The sequence below is a fragment of the Schistocerca piceifrons genome, chromosome 2, assembly GCF_021461385.2.
Source record: "Schistocerca piceifrons isolate TAMUIC-IGC-003096 chromosome 2, iqSchPice1.1, whole genome shotgun sequence".
Classification (NCBI taxonomy): domain Eukaryota; kingdom Metazoa; phylum Arthropoda; class Insecta; order Orthoptera; family Acrididae; genus Schistocerca; species Schistocerca piceifrons.
Genome location: NC_060139.1, coordinates 1,012,454,888 through 1,012,476,690, shown reverse-complemented (window position 1 = coordinate 1,012,476,690; position 21,803 = coordinate 1,012,454,888). Strand labels below are relative to the sequence as shown.

The 21,803-nt window shown below is 39.6% G+C and overlaps 1 protein-coding gene across 1 annotated transcript; it reads right to left on the bottom strand.

Moving 5' to 3' along the window:
• Positions 1 to 863: 863 nt before the first annotated feature.
• LOC124776793 (protein C10) lies at positions 864 to 21,224 on the bottom strand. Its single transcript, XM_047251931.1, has 3 exons — positions 20,841 to 21,224; positions 20,542 to 20,718; positions 864 to 1,574 (listed from the first exon to the last, which is right to left on the bottom strand). The coding sequence occupies exons 1-3, from the start codon at positions 20,905 to 20,907 to the stop codon at positions 1,450 to 1,452; spliced, it is 369 nt and encodes a 122-aa protein (XP_047107887.1). The 5' UTR covers positions 20,908 to 21,224; the 3' UTR covers positions 864 to 1,449.
• Positions 21,225 to 21,803: the final 579 nt, after the last annotated feature.

Below are 21,803 nucleotides of genomic sequence, written 5' to 3'. Positions count from 1 at the left end.
TGTTCTTCATGTATTCAGCGGTAGAGTGTAGGAAATAGGGAGCCTTTCCTTATGTGGTCGATGTCCTAAGACCTTCACTGGTGTCTTGTGATGATGTGTAGTTTCTACAACCCATGCCCCCTGCCCCCCCCCCTTTTTCTTTCTCTCAAGCTCATGCTCTCCCTGTTCTCAGCCATTTACTGTCTTAAGGACCTTGGTTCACTAACTCTATCACATTACTAATTTCACAGGCCCTTGATTCGTCACCTTAACTCTCTGGTCCAATCATGTGGCACCTGTGGCTGCTTTTATCACACCCAAGTTCTTTTGTTACTGTATTCCTTTCAATATTGTTTCCAAGAAATGGATTTTCATTGTGGACAAGACAAAATATAAAAATCTGCAGAGACTTCTAACTATATTCCAAAACAAAAATCTTACACAAAGCTACAAAACATTTGACATGGATTCAACTAAATTGGGCCAGAAACTGTTATTGATTCACTATGAATGCTGAAACACTATAGAATGATAACATATACAGCCACTTTATTTCCTTTCATGTAAATCCAAACCAACATAATGCTTCTGACTTAAAAGAAAAAAAGTAAGCCACATCAGCTCTTGTGAACAGTGAAATCACAATCTGAACCACATCAAATGAATATCTGTGAGGTGATTAACAGGTTCAGTCAGCTCTTGAGTAATAATGTCAATATATTTGGGCAGCTAGAAAGGAACACTGAACTACTGAAATGAACTATGCACCACATTGTTTACATAATGGACTATAAAATATGTGTGTGTGTGTGTGTGTGTGTGTGTGTGTGTGTGTGTGTGTGTGTGTGTGTGTGTGTTTTGATCTGCAAAGAAATGTTTAAGTCTGAAGCTTTAACTATTGTATTTATTTTGTCTGGACAGTTACAAAACTGAACAACAGCAGGAGAAGTCACTGTCACCATTCTGAAAATATTCAACTAATGTGAGGGTACATTGCACAGCTAACTCAAGCACAGGGTAAAAATCAAAATACAAGACATTAATAAGAGGTTCTCAAACTAGATTATTACAAACCAGCACTCAATATGGCATGCAGCATGATTATCTGCACAGCCTAAGGCTCAGCTGTTCACTTTTTACAGGTGACCACAATGAATAGTTGGTAGAAAGATTAAGGATTTTATATTTTTATTAGAAACCATTAATATTCAAGAACAACACTACCAAAGTTGTAAATGAACTTGGCATGTCAGTAATAAATAATCTGCTCAATAAAGGGAAATCAATGTATCTCACATTATTGCACAACTGCACTCAACACATGGTAGTCTGTGCTGTAAACAAGTTATAAAATACTTTGTATTGTTCTAAACTCTCCACAAAACTTGGGGAAAGCAAATACTCAGTGGAATGTGTAAACTGCAAATATGTCCTTTTTGGCAAAGTTGCCTCACAATCCAAGAGACATTCTCAAGATGATTCAGTGCTGATGGACACTGGAGGCAAGTAATGGGCTCTAATCTGTGCATGCAGATGAGCAACTTCTGGATCCTCTTTCTCCAATGTTCGTATTAACTGCACAAACTGCACAATACCTAAGAAGAAAGAAAGAAATTAATATTGCATATGTATAGACAGAATTATTAGTGAAGTTAACGAATTTTCATCCTCAAATGGGAGAACAGAATAACATTTTAAAATGGTGAAGTATAAAAACATGCAATGCTAAATGTGTTAAGTATGGTGTCAGTATCCTTTTTTAACCAGTTAAGATACTGGCTGATAGCAGTGCATATCATCCACTCACTGTAACTTTTCATTTCTACCCAGACATGCTATTTTCTAATGAAAGTCAGGAAAGTGCTGCATGTGAATGTACAAAACAAGTAACAATGTCCTAACATCAACTGTCATACATCTCACTGTTCGTGTGCAGTTTGCAACATTACTGTGTTGAAACACTGTGGTTTATACTAATACAATGTGACTTTTCCTCTCTGTGTTACAATGATGCTGTCTTAAGTGATTATTTTTTTCAAAAATGGTATATGGGAAGACAGTTCATATTGTTAGAGATGAACACATTGCAAAGTGCTAGGAAGCTACAAAACAACATAGTTTTGTTACTTTAACAAAGCCAACCACCAGGTTTGCAAACTATTGTAACACTTCTCAGAAAACAGTCCAAGAAACAAAAAGTAAATTAGGCTAAGTTGCTATAATGAAGGAAGCAGCTTCTTGTCAACTCTTGCAAAAATTGGAAACATTCAAAATATCACAATAAACATACCAATTTCAATAACCATATAATCAAATACATTAGTGAGGATTTTTATGAGAGACAATGTCATTCCTGCATATGTCGAACTCCTGACTTTTCTCATAGAATGAATTATCTTCCAATGGAAAGACAGCTTTAAAGAAATATGGTATACGTCATGAAAGTTACTATTAGAAGAAAAAAACAAATACTGTAAACTGGAAGCAGCACTATTTGCAGAAAGCAAGGAAATTAATTACTGATGGTGGACCACTATTTTACTTCAATGAGACTTCAGTTGATTTGAACCTGACTTACAGAAAATGTTGGAAACATAGTGATGGTATAGGAATCACAAGCAGACATGGTGATTGTTGTACATTTTGGCGGACTATCAGGCTTTGTTGAAAGGTTTGAATTAATTCACCACGGGCAGATAAACTGTGCTAATTTTGATAAGTGGGAAGAAAGTTATTCCCAGAATAGCTACACTGAAAACATGTTTTCTTGTCATGTACAATGCTCCATATCATGAGAAACATATCTACAATCAAACATCAAAAAGTTTGCTTAAAAGATGAATGCTTGATTATTTGAGGAACTTGGCATGACATGCAGATACACCCCAAGAAGACAGACGTGTTATTTTAACAAGCTATTGGCTAGCACTGGGCATTCAGCTGCCACACTACCACCATGCACATGTGATAGTAATGTGGTTAAGCTAGCTTGGCATCAAGCGAAAGAATATTTGTGAGAGACAAAAATACAATGATGGTAACATGCCACTGAAAAGAGTACAGGAAGGCGACTTAGAGAAGCATCCAATGTGTGGACAGCGAACAATAATTGATCTTATTTTGTTCATGAAATACTAAAGACAGAAGATCATTATTGGCACAGAGACAAAATCATGGAAGACATCTTTAACAATTTTGTAATCAAATTTGAACAAGATGATATCAGAGAAAATGACACAAGCAACTTAGAAATAGCAGCAAGGCTAAAGTAAAGATATAGGAGAGTTTCTCGCCACATTCGCCTCCTAAAGCATGTTAAGTTTACCAACATTTGTAGTTTAGGTTGTAGCATCGGAGACAGCTAGCATGTTCAGAAGATGCAAGGACTTAAATGGCTTTGTTGTTCACAGATAGTTTAATAAATGCATTAACAATGGTGAGAAATTTACTGGATGGAATGCTGATCACTCTGGGCGAGACTTATGAGCGACACAACAAAGAATCGCTGCCAGGGGTGTAGTGGTAGTTCTTCAGCCTTGGCACACGGGTTGGCAAGTGAGATGGTTCTGTATGCAGATGTTGCCAGTTCGATCTCTTTATGTTGGATAGCATCGATCATATTTAGATTCAGAGGTCTTGCTGATCAATGCATTTGACACACATGATCTAGCAGGGATAACACAATGCTTTTGTAAAACTGAGCATGTATATTATCTGTACCCCGAGATCAGTGAATAGGGCAGTTTAAGATTGAGCGCCTATTTTTAGATCTATTAGATGTGGTGACCAAGACAGCTTTTAATCACATATAAGTCCAGGAAACTCATCAAATAATTTACCTCCAAAAAGGGAGACTAATTGTATATGTAGTTTGAGCAGGAGCAATTTGGACCACAATGCATAATGAATTTGGGAACTGCTCTGCATCCCACATTATGTTCAACAGGGTATGGATGATGATCTCAGCTTCCGCTGCGAGGTGCCACATATTGTAATGGATTTCGATGGTATCAGATGCAGACAATGTCTAATCCTGCTCTCACTTGGAGAAGGTGCAGCTGGTAGAGTTGGTCACTATTGGAAGCAGTTGTTACTGCATAGACAGGGAACTGGTGCCTGCCAGGCAGTTGCAGTTATCTATATACAATGTTATGCCACAGTATGGGTTGCATCCCTCAGGTTCAATTCCAGGCTACTGCCTCTAAGGGGTTCCTCCAACCTCACCCAAAAATCCTTCTGATGGTCTTGCATACTATGCCTAATTTTGTGGAAAGATTTATGAACTACAGCAACACAAACTGTAATACCTTTAGGCTCTCCTTTGTAAATCAATGTCAGTTGAAGAAGACTGCTCAATAACCTGCCACTGAGTACATAACATTGCTCAATCAGAAGTCCTCGCAGGTGGCCTGAAGACATTGGAGTGGATGGAACAGCAGAAAGACCTACGTTTATAATTTGAAATTGACACTGCAAGTCTGACAACCATCTTTTGGGCAATATTTGATCTGCTAGTCATATCCACATTAGGAAAGGGTCATTTGAGGTGAAGCCATTGATAGTTATTCACTGAGCAATGTCCTCATGATGGGGATAGCATATTAGGGATCAACAACAGAATGGCCACCAGCACTGAAATGTGAGATCTGTCCAACATCTGTAATATTTGGTTTTTGTCTCTGCATAAAGCTCTAATCTGGAAGCATATAGTGATGGGGCTCTACATCACATTGTCAGCATGAAAATCTTTTTAGATGAGTCTCTGACACAAAAACAAAGTAACACCTCTTGTGTTGAGAGTCTTAGTTCCTCCGACAAATACCTGTATCCGTTAAAATAATAATAATAATAATAATAATAATAATAATAGAAGTAATCTTAAAGATACTCCCCCCCCCCTCCCCCCTTGTTTCATTTTCCTACTGACGCTATGAGATGGCTCTGATGTTTAAGGCATTCATTAAGGTGCTAGTTAGTTCTCGCGGGCAAACTTCAGTATTCACGTGATCTGTTAACTGCAGTTACTCGGATTCCTGTGAAAGGGCTAGAGAAATATGAGCTAATACCTGTGAGCTGATATTTTTGAATATGTGTCTCCTTGAAAGATAATGATGTAGCCTTTCTTTCAATAAGGAGACACACTTATTGGTCATCTTTTCTCTCTTTTTTTTCTGGGGGGCGGGGGGGGGGGGGGGGGGTGTAGCTGGCTTGGTAGTTACTGGAGAGACACACTTGAGTATTTGCATGAGCAAGTGTAGAAATTCAATTGCTGTTATCTGCATAAAAGCATTGACTTTTAAAACTAGTTTCCAATGGTGCAACAAATGATTAGTGAACTCTGGATGCTGTGTGTGTGTGTGTGTGTGTGTGTGTGTGTGTGTGTGTGTGGTTTGAGGTTTTCGGGTGCTAAACCTCAAACCCCACACACACACACACACACACACACACACACTCAGCATCCAGACTTCACTAATCATTTGTTGCAGCTGAGTAGCATTTAATAGCTTTTCAGCATCATCATATGATGCACATTTAATTCTGGATTTTTTTACACTGCAACTTAAACATGAAAGAGCTTGCTCAACACTGAGTGTTCCCTGCCAAGGCATGACATTCCGTGCCTCATTTCCTGCAAGTAGTACTGGTTTTGCACGCAATTTTAGTATGAATGTACTTCCACCACATAAAGCATTGCACATACAGGTTAATTCTTATTAATGTTTAAAAAATCCCAAACTGACATACATGATGCTGAAACAATTAATTTAATATAAAGCTACAAATGTCGGGAAATACCCCAAAATTGGATGACAAACCTTGAACGTATGACTTCACCAGATGACTTATCTCACCACATGTGCTGTGTCGGGGACTATTGATTTATCACACCTGACCATCCAACCCAAGTCAAGTAGTCACACTGGTGTGGCTCGTGTGGCTCCCGGCCTACCTACACTACTTTAGCACTAGGGCTCTTGCTGCTCATTGTTTTAGACATTTGTGTGTTTGTACTGAGATAAGATTTATTATTTTATTTACCAGTCTCGCAGTCTCCAGTGGTTAGCTGCAAAGTATATCACAACAAAAACCTGTTGTATAGCATCACAAGTAAATAAGCATAAGCTTCCAAACTGTACTGCTACCAATAAATGACCTACATGTTCTTTACTAAAAAAGTCCGTAAACAAAAAAAGTGACAAAAGGAAGGAAACACAAAACAAAAGCCTTTGTTTGGTTTAAGTGAAGACAAAAATTTTCTAATTTCTACATTTACAACAGATCACATTTACAAAAGGTGATAGAAAACACAGTATGCTACTGGTGAGGGCAGGATCAACAAGCCCAATCACTGCACATGGAGTGAAGTAGGTTATATGGTGATGTCACACGTTCAACACTTGCTATCCACTTTTGGTGTGTTTCCCGGACATTAGCAGTCTCTTGTGTCTTATATTAAATTACTTGTCTCAGCAACATCTACATCACTTTGGGGGTTTTTAAACATTAAGACGACTCCCCCCCATACATGAGCATAAATTCAAGTGAATAATAACTGGCTTTAAAAGTTAAGGTAAAGCAAAAAATTAAAAATAATGGCTCCAGTTTTCTCCAAACTGATATTCATTCTGTCTATCGCCCATTTACCTGCACACCGTTACCAGCCTATTCTGACAGTAAATTGACTGGATATAAGTGCACTATATCTCTGTAGGATACTACTACACAGCCACTATTTAATATTTTATGTAGCTCAACAACCACAGGGTATTCACCAAGCGTCTTGGCTTTAAGACGTTTAGCCACATTTATAGAAGTTCCAGAATGAACTAGTATAGTGCCACTTTAAAATATCTGCAAAGATTTGCATACATGGGCTGCATTTTCTAAGGGTTTCTGAATACTAAGAGGAGAACAACTAAATTCCCATCTCTACCCCTCCATATTGAATACATACTAACCCCCACTGAATCCCATTACTTACACCCACTACGACAAAAGATTGTTCGCAACATCTCTTTGCTTTGTTGAGTATTAATCCCTACCACTTGCATGGACATTCCACTGGTAGATCTAAGTTTTTAAATGAACATCCCATATCTGATTCAGCAAACTGCTAGAGAAATTGGTTTTGAGCCTAACAAATTCCCGTGCATGTGACTAAGTTTACTATAACGGACATGCAGCAGGTATCACAGATGTGACCCACTAATTGCTGTTTTGCCTCAACACCTACCCTGCTCATCCCATTTCATCAATACACAGCATAACTTGAGGATCATGCTTCAGAGACGTTTGGACATCATCATGATCAGGACAGTTTAGCCAGGGACCCAACGCTTCATGTCACAGCACTCTACTGTCATATTCAGCAAATCTGACTCAAGCAGGTCCAGAATTTACTATAAATAGATCACTGAAGGACAGCATGCAACTGAGACCTGGAGCACAAATAATAGTTGAAAAAGGCAAAAATGTCATCAGAAAATATAGGCTACTATTTGTTACAGGCAGTCACAATTAATTGAACACTGAATGACAAATTGAAACCTCCAATCCAGATGAATATGTGCCAAACAAAGTAACAAAAGATAGTGAAATCTCATTTTGTTTTACTTGTACCATATGGTAAATGTTACAAAAACATACTACTACACTCATGGGACAAAAGAGATTGGAGGGAAACAGAGAGAAAGTCAATAGCAACTCTATCCAGAAGAAATACTATTTATGAAGCCTTCAGTTATTCTCAAAGTAAGATCCTGGCAAAAGGTCTACCATAAAAATCATACCGGCCATATGTAAAGTTGATGAATGGATCCAAACCTCCCATCAACTCTCTTGTGGTTAAGACGGCAGACAGAGAGCAAAAATATTAAATTAATGAATCAGGGTTTACCATACCAATGTCACACTGCAGCACAGACTCACGAGAGAGAGACCACAATTTCAGTATCCTCAGTTTTGAAAAACAATTATGACTGCTTAAAGCAAACAAGGCACCAGACCCTAACATAGTTAGTTTTTACACTACACACTGCAGAATTAGCTACTTTTCTAGCCCATAGTTGCTAAGAACCTCTCATGCAGCAGTCCTGCACTACTGGGGAAGTATGGAGGCCATTCCTGTTTACGAGGGAGGTTTGAAATTCTTGGAAAGGAATAGCAAAAAAGAAGTACTTACATGACTGAAACTTTTTTGGTTTTCGATGTAGGCTCCTTATAGATTAATGCCCTTGGTCCAAGATGTTCCAGTGCCTTCATCCCATCTCAAAAACCAGTTTCCTCTAGGCCAAAATAGTTGTCAACTCCAGCTATCAATTCTTCATTTGAAGTGAATCTTTGTCCACCAAGAAAAATTTTCAGTTTTGGGAAGAGATCGTAGTCTGTTGGAGCCATATCAGGTGAATAAGGTGGGTGTGGTAACAATTCATACCTTAGTTCCTGTAATTTTGCCATGGCGACGGCATGTGTGCAGGCACGCATTGTCAAGAGTCGCGGCACCCATCTTGAAGATAATTTTTTCATTTCTAATTCTTCAGTTAAAATGTGATATATCCTTTCAGATGACATCTGGCAAGCACGAGCTACTTCCCCCGCTTTCAATCGGTGATCCTCCATGACCATTTTGTGCACTTTTGCAATGATTTCTGAAATACTGACACATCTTGGCCAACCACTGTGCAGCCGACCAAATTTAAATTCAAGTTATCCACTTGGCAACAGTTGAATATGAAGGAGCAGAGTCCCCCAGTGTATTCTGGAAATCAGCATGAACATTCTTTGCTTTCATACCTTTTTTTTTATGAAGTACTTAATCACTGCTCGAATATCGATTTTTTCCATCTTCACAAATCAGTATGTGGGAACAACAAAAAAGCCACATCACCACCACAGCTCTCTTCCAAGAGCACAGACGTGGCACATATCTACATGCAACAGTCCGATGAATACCACTTGAACAACTCGTTGCGATAGTGTTGACCTCTCATGGTCATTCTGAGAACTTTTCATACCACACTCAGAAGAAGAGTAAAAGATCAGGGACTCAGAATTACAGACCAGTACTGTTAACCTCCATCTGTTACAAGACACAAGAGCATATTTACTCTCAAACACTGTGACAATCCCCATATCTCAAAAAGCCTGCATTGATTCAGGAAATACCTTGTTTGCTTTGGCCATACATATCATTTCGCAAACAACAGATGAAGGAGAATAGATATACTCTGTCTTCCCAATTTTTCGAAAGGCTTCAAAAATTTTGCCACATCATTGCTTACTAACCAAGGTAACTTTGTAAAAAGTATATTTGAGTAGCCCAGATGCTAAAGTTGCTAAACGCATTTTTGGTCGATTTTGAAATGAGCACACTGACATACAGATTTTTTCACCGCCTACACGATGGAATAGATTTCAGGGAGCAAAACCTGCTGTAAATGGCTGTCAAAAATCGTGTTTAGATGCAAAATCCCATTTGATGTCCAACATTTGCAAAACCCGCCAAATTCAACAGGGATGGGGGTCACCATCCTATGTCCGGATTCAAATCATGCCAACTGACATCAGACTTACCTATCTATATTATATTTTAGTTTGTTGGGATTGGGTGGGATATTTTTCTTATCCAGAGATACATTGGCTGAGCTGTAGCGAACACTTACACAACACTGAAGCTCTCACTGCTGACGAGTTGTCGAAATATACTGCAGTAAAGGCAGTTCAGCTGGTCAGCAGGATGATTGTTGACATATTTACGTGAGTGTTTCTAAGAAAATGAGTGGTTTTGTGGGCAGTTTAAATGCAGAAGATGGTACAAAGGAAGTGAGAGTAATTGAAATAACATGAAATCTTCGAGAAATCAAACACGTAACAACAGTTTAAATGTTCAGAATGGGGCCAAGGGCGATGGTCCCTCCCAGAAAAGGAAGTGGTGTTCTGCTCAGTGGAAACGAACAGAAAGATTACAACATGAAAATTATTATTAAAGCAATGTTATGGTGGCATTTCCACTGTCGAGAAGCCAAATATCATTTTCTCTCAAAGTGAAAGCAAAAAGATTTGTCTAGTTCATGGTCAGCCCTTCTACAATTCTGAAGTTGGAGAGGGGAAGAGCATCAAGAAGAGGGGAAAAAATTTCCAGCAAAGGTAAAAGGGCCCAAGATCAATCATAGCAAGCAAAGAAGTTACAAAAGCCAAACTTGAAGAGATCATAAAGCTTTTGGAGCTACATTTCGGTGGAAACTGCGTGACCAATGATAAACTCAAATTCTACACTGAAATGTCAGACTAGCATGAAGGCACTCCTGGAGTCGCTCCAGCCACTGCCAACACTCAGAACAAGGAAGAAGCCAGAAGCGATTTTGAGTTGATCGACAGTGTTGGAGCCGGTGTCATTCAAAAGCAATTATCAGCCTATTTCATTTTCTAGAACTTTTTGTCATTGTTTCAACTAAGATGCAATTTTCCACCAATTTTATCAATGTTTTATTAAGATACAATTTTAGAGCTTATTATATTTTCTACAATGTCTTGTGATATCAAAAGTACAATGGTGTAAAAAAAAAAATGAACAACTTTATGGTAAACATTCATTTCTGTTCTCTTTTCGATGTTAAATGAATCAGTTTTTTCCAGTAAAATAATATCACCTTTGTATTTTTATATGCCGATTTTGAAGAACCTTCAGATTTCTCTTTGAAATGAAATGTATTTTGTTTACATCCGCAATAATTACATTCCATCCTTCTGTCATTCCTAACATATCACCAAATAGTTGGTTTTTGCAACCAAATGTTGGTTCGTAATTGGACTGAAACATTTGCAAAACCTGCTTATTACATAAATATGGTGCAAAAACCATTAGGTCAATATTTCACTTAATGTATAAGACATAATCATTTAGCGGAGATGCAGAGTCACGATAGGCACAATAAAAAGATTCACATCTTCAACCTGTTACCCAGAACCTATCCTCCTATATAAAAGATACCAACCATTTCCTTGACCGACTCTCCACAGTTCCTTTCCCTTTACCACATGGTGCCCTGCTCTTCACTGTTGATGCCACCTCCAGGTACACTAACATTCCTAATGCCCATGGCCTTACTGCTATCAAACACTACCTTTCCAGACGCCCTATGGATTCCAAACCAACAACCTCCTTCCTAGCCTCCATGACCAACTATATCCTCACCCACAATTACTTCTCCTTCAAAGGCATTACCTACAAACAAATTCGCGATACGGCTATGGACACCAGCATGGCACCATCCTATGCCAACCTGTTCATGGGCCATCTAGAGGAATCCTTCCTAAAAACCCAGAATCCTAAACCCCTCACCTGGTTCATGTTCATTGATCACATCTTTGCTATCTGGATAGAAGGTGAGGTCACCTTATTCACATTCCTCCAGAACCTCAACAACTTCTCCCCCATTTGCTTCACCTGATCCTACTCCACCCAACAAGCCACCTTCCTAGATGTTGACCTCCACCTCAAGAGATGGCTACATCAGTACCTCCGTCCATATCAAACCTACAAACCACCAGCAATACCTTCACTTCGACAGCTGCCACACATTCCATACCAAGAAGTCGCTTCCGTACAGTCTAGCTACCCATGGTCGTCGCATCTGCAGTGACGAGCAGTCCCTCTCTAAATACACCGAGGGTCTCACTGAAGCCTTCACTGACCGTAATTATCCTCCCATCCTCGTACAAAAATAAATCTCCCGTGCCTTATCATTCCAGTGTCCCATCACCTCCCAAAGTCCCACAATCTGGCCACAGAGGAGCATTCCTCTCTTAACTCAGTACCATCTGGGACTGGAGCAACTGAATTACATTCTCCGCCAGGGTTATGATTACCTCTCATAGTGCCCTGAAATGAGAAATGTCCCACCCACTATCCTTCCCACCCCTCCTACCGTGGTAATCCGCCGTCCACCGAACCTACACAATATACTCGTCCATCCTTACACAACCCCTGCTCCCAATCCCTTACCTCATGGCTCATACCCCTGTAATAGACCTAGATGCAAGACCTGTCCCATACAGCCTCCTACCACCACCTACTCCGGTCACTAACATTACCTATCACATCAAAGGCAGGGCTACTTGTGAAACCAGTCATGTGATTTACAAGCTAAGCTGCAACCACTGTGCTGCATTCTATGTAGGCATGACAACCACAAAGCCGTGTGTCCACATGAACGGCCACCAACAAACTGTGGCCAAAAAACAAGTGGGCCACCCTGTAAGTGAACAAGCTGCCAAACATGATACCCCTCATCTCAATGAATGCTTCACAGCCTGTGCCATATGGATCATTCCCACCAACACCAGCTTTTCTGAATTGCGCAGTTGGGAACTTTCCCTGCAATACATCCTACGTTCCCGTAACCCTCCTGACCTCAACCTTTGTTAGACACTGTCCTCACCCATCCAGACCCCCTCCCTGTTCCCATTCCAGCACTGCACAGCCGTCATATTCACCGCCACACCCTGTCTTTTAATTTATTTTTATTTCTCTCCTTTCCGCTACTTACCCCCTCCGCACCTTCTCTCCTGCTCTCCGTCTAAACTGCAACACTTCATTGTCTGCCACTCCCACCGTACTATCCCTCCCCCTCCCCACCCCTGCTTCCTCCTTAAACACACAGTTGCCACTCCCAGCATGCACTGGTGCTGCTGCTCGCAGTGTAGTTTCAGCTCTCTGAAACTGCAGATGTGTGTGCAAGTTGTGCTTGTGTGTGTGTGTGTGTGTGTGTGTGTGTGTGTGTGTGTGTACTGCTGATAGCTTTCGGCCATTAAGGCCGAAAGCTATGACTGTGTGAATCTTTTTACTGTGCCTATCACGGCTCAGCATCTCCACTATATGGTGAGTAGCAACTTTCCTTCTCTCGTACTGTTACATTCCATCCTGGATTTTCCATTGTTTGATTTTTGAAATATAATCATTTTCGATTTGACCCTTTAATATTGAGTAATTAATCATTTTTTTACTTACTTTTAAAAAAGAAATGAAGTCTAACTTTAATAGCTTGGCTGGGATGAGTTTTTTGCAATTATCTCAGTTTCACTTATGAAGCAGTTAGCGGCTTTTGCATCTGGGTTACTCATTTGTAAATACCTATTGATTTTGTATATATTTCACAATCAAGTATGTAAATTGGACATAAAATTTCAATCAGTAATAAAGGAAGATTGGTTGTCTTTAGATGTATTACTGACAAGTGATATCAAATAAGATGGTCACTTAAAATCAGTATTAAGGAAGTCAAATGAAAGGTTTATTGCAGGGATACTATAAAGGAAATTACATGCAAAACCAACAGTTCCAGAATATTATTCCTGTGTTAGGAGTTCTTATCAAGTAGGACTGGCGATAGATATTGAATGAATGCAGAGATGTGTTGCTAGGATCAGAACATGTCTCTCTTGGTCTGAAGGTCCCACGTGACCATCACTGATTTTGCTGAAACTTTGTGTAAACATTCGCACATGCTTCCACTGAACATAGGCAAAGATTTACTTTACTCAATATAATACTTCTAGAGATACAGTCATTTTTTGGATCCCTAAGCGCAACTATCTAAATTCACTACTGAGCCTTTCACAATTGTCAGACACAATATTTCTAGCAATGTTTTTTTGAATGAAACAAAATTATGCCATCTTGTACAAGTTTTTGCACTATCTTAAATGATATAATAAAGACAGTTTTCTTGAGCAGTTTTCATATGGATAATGTGAAGCAAATTTGGCCAAAAAAATAGATGCTTTTGGGAAGGAGGGGGATGTGTAATGTTAGGTTTATGTCTTTTTACGTTTCCACAACTAATTTCAGGATAAACCTGAAACATAATAAATTATCAAGACAAAGCTGTAGAAGATAAAATTTCATTCTCCTACCGCTTTCCAATAGTTTACAAACTGAAGGCAAAGTTGACAATTTTTGTAGAAAGACCAAAAAAGGCTGCTTTTAGACCACTTTTATTAAAAGGAATCTTTGGAATTTCTTTTTGAAGGTTTTCATTAGAAAGATCATGTTCCAAATCACCTAAAAACTTGATTTGCTTTTGTAATGTGTGCAGTGAAGGCCCTAAAAAAGACGAGGTGGAGATACATTTAAAATACACCCCTATTCTGCTGGTACTCAAATCTGACGTATTTTATTATGTCCTACAATTGTTTAGTACCCTCTGTGGAAAGTAATATCAAAAGCCTTGATGACTAGGAAGTGAGATCTAGTCCAAACTTAGGGGCAGGGGGGGGGGGGGGGCATGTCTTTCGGTACAAATGCTGACAACAAATTTCAGCCTGTTTCTCTGCTATGATAACTACAGAAACAAACAAGTTATAAACTCTAGAATTTAACTGTGCATTACCAAGGCAGTGGACATGGTAGTAAAACTGTTGCACAACAGCTACACCATACAGTATATAAACTGCCTTCAAGTTTTACACCATCGTTACATTTTGTTAGTTCTGGGGAAGTTCATAAAATTCTGCCTGATGTTTCTTTGGAAAGAATTGATGTTGTACAGAATTTTGAGTATGTCTTTTTATCCTGGAACGGTACTGACATTCCAGTTTAAAGTACAGTATAATTTGAGTTCGTATAGTTCGTGGCTTATGTGAACTGACAAAAAATTGTGCAAATGTGTTACCATGGTCCATAGTGGTTTAAGCACTGCCGATTTCTTTTGAAGTGAGAAAACCAGCATTTCCATTGCTATAGGCACCACACAAAGTAGCTGAGCCACAGGAGCCACCAGTGGGTTTCTTTACCATAGGTTCCCAAGCCTGATATGGTTTTCTTTAGACAGGATCCCATGCCTGTTTTTACATTTCTTGAAGTGTCAGAGGGCAATGCTTGAAGAGTCTTCAAGCAGCTAGAATTTTTTACAGGTTTCATTAATTTGATATAGAATGCCATGAGGAAAACTATAATGCCAGCCAGACAATGTCACTCAGGGTGCTGGAGTAACTGTAATAATATGCTGTTCTGGAATCCAGCACTTGTCACTCCTTGATGGCCCATAAAATTAATTTCCTGGGCGATCTGGGTGCATGAAGCTTATAAAGACATCCTTTTCCTCAGGAGTCTCAGATAAGATATTTCCACTATGTGTCTGCCTGTGTCTGTATATGTGGGGATGGATGTGTGCGTGAGTGTATACCTGTCCTTTTTTCCCCCCTAAGGTAAGTCTTTCCGCTCCCGGGATTGGAATGACTCCTTACCCTCTCCCTTAAAACCCACATCCTTTCATCTTTCCCTCACCTTTCCTCTTTCCTGATGAAGCAACCTTGGGTTGCTAAAGCTTTAAATTTGTGTGTGTGTTTTTTTTGTGTCTATCAACCAGCACTTTCTCAAATGAGATTTTCACTCTGCAGCGGAGTTTGCGCTGATATGAAACTTCCTGGCAGATTAAAACTGTGTGCTGGACCGAGACTCAAACTCAGGACCTTTGCCTTTCGCGGGCAAGGGCTCTACCAACTGAGCTACCCAAACACAACTCACGCCCCGTCCTCACAGCTTTACTTCTGCCAGTACCTCGTCTCCTACCTTCCAAACTTTACAGAAGCTCTCCTGCGAACCTTGCAGAACTAGCACTCCTGAAACAAAGAGCACTTGCCCGCAAAAGGCAAAGGTCCCGAGTTCGAGTCTCGGTCCGGCACACAGTTTTAATCTGCCAGGAAGTTTCAGCACTTTCTTGTTTGGTAAGTTACACCATCTTTATATATATATATATATAATAGAGGGAAACATTCCACGTGGGAAAAATATATCTAAAAACACAGATGATGTGACTTACCGAACGAAAGTGCTGGCGGGTCGATAGACACACAAACAAACACAAACATACACATGAAATTCAAGCTTTCGCAACAAACTGTTGCCTCATCAGGAAAGAGGTAAGGAGAGGGAAAGACGAAAGGATGTGGGTTTTAAGGGAGATGGTAAGGAGTCATTCCAATCGCGGGAGCGGAAAGACTTAGGGGGAAAAAAGGACAGGTATACACTCCCACACACACACATATCCATCCGCACATACACAGACACTGTGTATGTGCGGATGGATATGCGTGTGTGTGTGTGTGTGTGTGTGTGTGTGTGTGTGTGTGTGCGTGTGTGCGCGTGAGTGTATACCTGTCCTCCCGGGATTGGAATGACTCCTTACCCTCTCCCTTAAAACCCACAACCTTTCGCCTTTCCCTCTCCTTCCCTCTTTCCTGATGAAGCAACCGTTTGTTGCGAAAGCTTGAATTTTGTGTGTATGTTTGTGTTTGTTTGTCTATCGACCTGCCAGTGCTTTTGTTTGGTAAGTCTCATCATCTTTGTTTTTAGATATATTTTTCCCACGTGGAATGTTTCCCTCTATTATGCAGCATATTGTCCAGACCGGAAGTTTGATCCAATTTGCTTTGTCACTGAGAGCATCAATTCCAATAAATTAACTTTCATCAGTAAAGGAGAAACTGGATGAAAGAAAAATGTGTTGCAAGAAAAGTGGTTTTTACATGGGCATACTAAAGCAGGAACTACAGGCAATTAATTGAGGGGACAACAATTCACTTCCATTTGATGCACCATTTCTGGCTAAAATTATTGACAACAGTGAAGGAAATACACTCACATTCAGAAAAAACAGAGCACCTTGAATGACTTGAGATAGGGCATTCATATTCACTAGAGATTCATGTTAGTATGTTCTGCAGAAACGATTAGCATTTGAACCAGATCAGCCTGCAGGTTCAAGGTCAACCTCGATATCATGGTGCAACACCACCTACCGGAAAAATATGCCTGCGCCTGTCAATGTAAGCATGAACCAAAGGTAACGGATCAGTGTGACTTGGTGAGATGTGCAGGACGCTTCACAGATGTATGCAAAAACTGTGCCATTAAATCAGTGGGTTTGAAAGAGGGCACATTATTGGCATGAAAGAACGAGATGCACCCATCCAGGATACTGCCACTTGTGTGGTTCTAAATGTTTCAGCAATGCAACAGGTGTGTGCAGAACAGTTCTCAGAAGGATGTACAACATGACGAGTTGGAGTCAGGCTGCACCACCCAGACCACCCCCGAGAAGATCAACGTCTCATCCGAATGTCATTGTGGGACAAATCTGTGTCCTCCCCAGCTCTGGCACACACTGGAACAATGAACACTTTGTACACTATCAGGGGATGAGAGCCCGTAGTCCTTTAAGATGGCATGGATTACATATGCGTCATCCACTTCTCCACCAAGGTTGCTTTCTTGAAAATGACGGCCACATTTTGGTTTGCCACAGACAGGGGAGCAGCATCACAGTTACTGAATTCACACAAGACATACAGTGCCAACTCTAGGCCTTATGGTGTGAGGTGATACTGGGTACAACCACAAATCACCGTTGGTGAGTGTTCAGGGCACTGTAACAAGTGTGGCCTACATGAATGACATCCTGTGACCCTTAGCCATACCCTTCCTACACAACACCCCAGACAGTATTTTTCAGTAAAACAATGCACAACCACATATTGCAGCATGAACATGTATCTTCTTGATGTCAGCCTTTTGCCCTGGCCTGCCAGACCACCAACCTTGTTGTCAATTGAAAATGTGTGGGATATGTTGAAAAGACAGATGTCAACAACCACAAGTGAACTTTGGAACCAGGTGAATGCAGCATGGAACAAGTTAGTAGGGCCCATGGGGGACCCTGTGCCTACTAGGCAACAGGACATATGCTAACTGAGATGGCAGAAATGCTAATCATTTCTTCAGAAGATACTAATGTACATGTCCTGTGAATGTGTACACCAAATCTCGAGTCACTCAAGGTGTTCCGTTTTTCCTGAACATGAGTGTGTATTAACATCTTACTCCAGCCACAATAATATGTTGCAACATTTATGAAAACAGAGTGGGGTGATTGAAAATGTGTGTGGGACTTCCTCTGAGGAGAAGGAAACTTTAATATGCTTTATGCACCCACATGGCCCAGGAAATTCATTTTGTTGGCAATCAAGGAGTGACAAGTGCAGAGCTCCAGAACAGCACATTCCTGCAGTTGCTCCAGCATCCTCAGTGACTTCGCCTGGCTGGCAGTATAGATTTCCTCGTGTCTTAATTTTGCTGCCACCACTGTGTAGCTCCCATTATAGGATTAGGTGAATAACATAAGAGATTGGGGAATATACAGAGGCATGCAGACTGTCATTTTTTCTTGCTGAATACTCAAACTGACTAGAACCAAAAGTCAATAATATACCCTCCTCTATGCATACTACAATGGCTTGCAGAGTAGAGATAGTCACTAACTGGAAACCTACTCAACAAGACAGACAAATGAACACCAGCTCTGAGAAAGGCAGATGATACGCGATGTGGGAAACTGACTGCAATATAACCAACCTGAGTATATTCCGTGATTGCCTAGGATTTAGGATGGAGTTTTACACTGGTCAAAATTGTTTTGTCACCACACTTGTATACTGAGTACAAGTAATGATGCATTAACATCAACTGTTGCATAAAATGGAGAGCTTTTTTGCAGCAGTGTACTCAGACCAGGATGTGTCTAGAAATGATTTCCCAGTACACTCTTGTATTACTGGACAAGATAGTATAGCCAACAGTAAGAAAGTACACATTATTGAAGCTAGTCAATGTATTAGGATGTTCTTGTCAGTGTTTACACTGTTTTCTTGCTTGTGCATTAAAACTTCAACAAGGATCACAATGTCAACTTCTTATCAACAGACAGTAGCAACTGTTAGTAACTGCTGTCTAAGCAGTGCAGCTCACAGGAACAGATATGCTGAAGGAACACAGAGATATGACAAACTCCCATGGGGAAATTGTACCATTACAAGTAACGGAATCAATGAAGCAGCCAATGTGAATTCCATACGTACATGGTGAAGACTACATTTTATTTCATCTCACTGTGATGCTAAGTATATATGAACATTATAGCATTTTAGGAGACTGCAGGGTAATAGTGCATCAATCTCTTTACTGAGAGGCAGATTTCTTTGGTGCTCACCATGTTTGAGAACATGAAGAAATTCTGGCAATCAAGTGTCTCCCAAGCATGTGATCCCAACTGTTTAGCCAGGACCTACATATAGTATGTTTCTGGGCCAAAATCATTTGGGAGACACAAACACCATTTCCTTTATGGTTGGAAAACTATATGCTGAGCAATGCCAAGATAAACTATCCAACTTTTTCACTGTATGAAAGATCACAATGCTGCCATTCTGCTTTGTGCTTTGATCAGCAATATCAGCAAGGCTTTTTTTTCCCTAATGGAGGTTGTGGTAACTGACACCTAGCATAGCTTAAGGAAAAGGTTAGGACGCAAGATCATGATTTAACTGATAGTTGGTGACCACATTATGACACTTTTTTTTTAAAAAAATACATGTTTTGTCATTCCAATGAATCCCTGTTTTCAAATGTGGTCCCATATTCCCAAGTTTCTAATGTATCTGAAGATACTGATACCAAGGACACACAACACCCACAAACTTCCGTATTTCTGAAGGGTTCCCAAAACTTCGACAGATAAAATACATGGGACTGAATACTACAGTTGTCAGAGGAGTTGACAGCACTGATGGTGCTAACTGACAAGTTGTATAGTATTCTACAATATTTCCACGGCAATTTGTATGTTAATCAGCACCTAGACAGAATAATTCAACTTCCACTCTTCCGAGCCCATGCTTCATGGGTAAAAGAACACAGCACTTCATCTTTAAGCAACCTTGATATAACCAAATGATGGTTCAAGTGGAATAACAAGCATATGCCGTCCACTCTGGCTAACCCTACACAAGGCAGCTGTGTACAGGTAAGAAAGACTGATATCATCCACATTTCAACCTTGAGGACAGTATCTCACAAAGAATACAAGCAGTTTTGCAATAGACAAGACTGGCTTTTTGTATCAACATATGTTGTAAATGGACCGAAGGCAAATGCATTTTCTAAATTAAAGAGCTTGCGTCATACCGTTACAAAATTTGTACTGCAAACAATATACATTTTCAGTATATTTTTGTATACAAAAACTAGATGCAGACAAGGTGTGCTACTTTCATAATGTATTAAATTAGAACCAAGTATTGCTATTTACTCTAATATATGATCTAGATTCATGGGTCTCATATCCTCGTCGGCAGTATTATGGTAAATAACTGTCTCTGAAGCAGGCTGAAAGTTTTCAATTTGTTGATAACATAGACCATTGCTATAACAGAGTGTGGAAGTTCATAAACATGTAGGGAGAGTAGAAATAGACTACAGCTGCCAAACCTAATGTCATATCAATTTCTTACCCTTCAGTATCAGTGAGGTCAATACCGTTTCTCAATACAGGTGACATACCAGCTACATTCATGACAAATTTCATGACAATGTTTTAAAGCACGAACAGCAGAACATAGTTAGAGATAGTTATATTAGTATGAACATTAAATAACTGCACAATATCAAACGTTCCTGTTCGTGATGGGATGTACAAAATATTACGTATCAATGAATGACAAACTTACCTTCTCTACCTTCCTGAAATCCATAATTTTTTATTACATCCATCTGTATTTGCAATACAATGGGGAAGACATACTGCATCATTTTTAACATATCGTTTCCGGCATTATCTTTCGCTTCTCCAAGTTTAACGGAATTTTCAGGAGAATCTAGTGCTTCCAAGACATTCGACAAAGCAACTGTGGTAAGAAAAGCATGATCGATATATGCATGTACCTTTAGTAATTAATAAATGTTTTAGGGCAAGGAAAGTGCCAATATTTAGCTGCATGTGGAAAATTACACAATTTAACCAACTTACCTCTGGCTTTCTCCGCTGTGAACTGAAAGGAGTTAGTTATCTGAGCACTGGCCATTATTATTTCCATACACTCCGCAAAATACTTGTTGAGGCTTTCCTTGTGTTATTGACGTGGAAACACAATATTCTATTTAGTCCATCCAGCAGACTTCGTGAGCGACGCAATTACAAATCTATCGAATGTCGCGGATTAAAAAACACATACGTCACAGTGTCACATTACAAACAAACACACCTTATGACTTCACAGGTCTGCCCGAATACACATACAAAACTATCAAACCTATATACTGACAACCATAACACTCTCGTTGACATTTCTAAATTTGACGCACATCATATGTCTTTTATTTTCATAGAGCACTAAATGACAAGCAACACCCTTTTTGGGAATGTCAGAGATTTTACACACAATGTTTGTTGCAGTCCCTAGCGATGGCAGTGCTTTCAAATACGAAAAGCAGTTGCACTTTTAACATAAACCGAGGAATTACATTCATAAAATTTTCCATCGATGACTACTTCTTTGGGTACAATCAAAAGAAAGTTTAAAACTCCTCAAAGGCTTAGAGACTCAGAGCAATCATATCAGATTTGTAAATCTGATCAATGAAAATGGATAAAGCGCCAGAATTCTATCGACTAGCAAACCAGTTGTTATTATTATAGCCCAGTGGTTTCCAATTAAACTTAAAGAACACTGTGTAAGGACATCAAACAGAAAATGAAGAAAAAAACTCAAATTTGTAACATTGGAATTCGAAAAGGGCTGCTTCACTCAGACAGCTATTTATGCACTCAATGATTGGATAAATTTTTTAATGATAAAATATCAGCAATTGGAATCTTCAGCGGCTTTTCGAATAGTTGATCACAAAAGTATACAGAATACACAAAACTACTGTACTGGTACCTTCATAAATTTGAGAACTGTTTCAGTATGTTATTGTTTTCCTTCTAAGT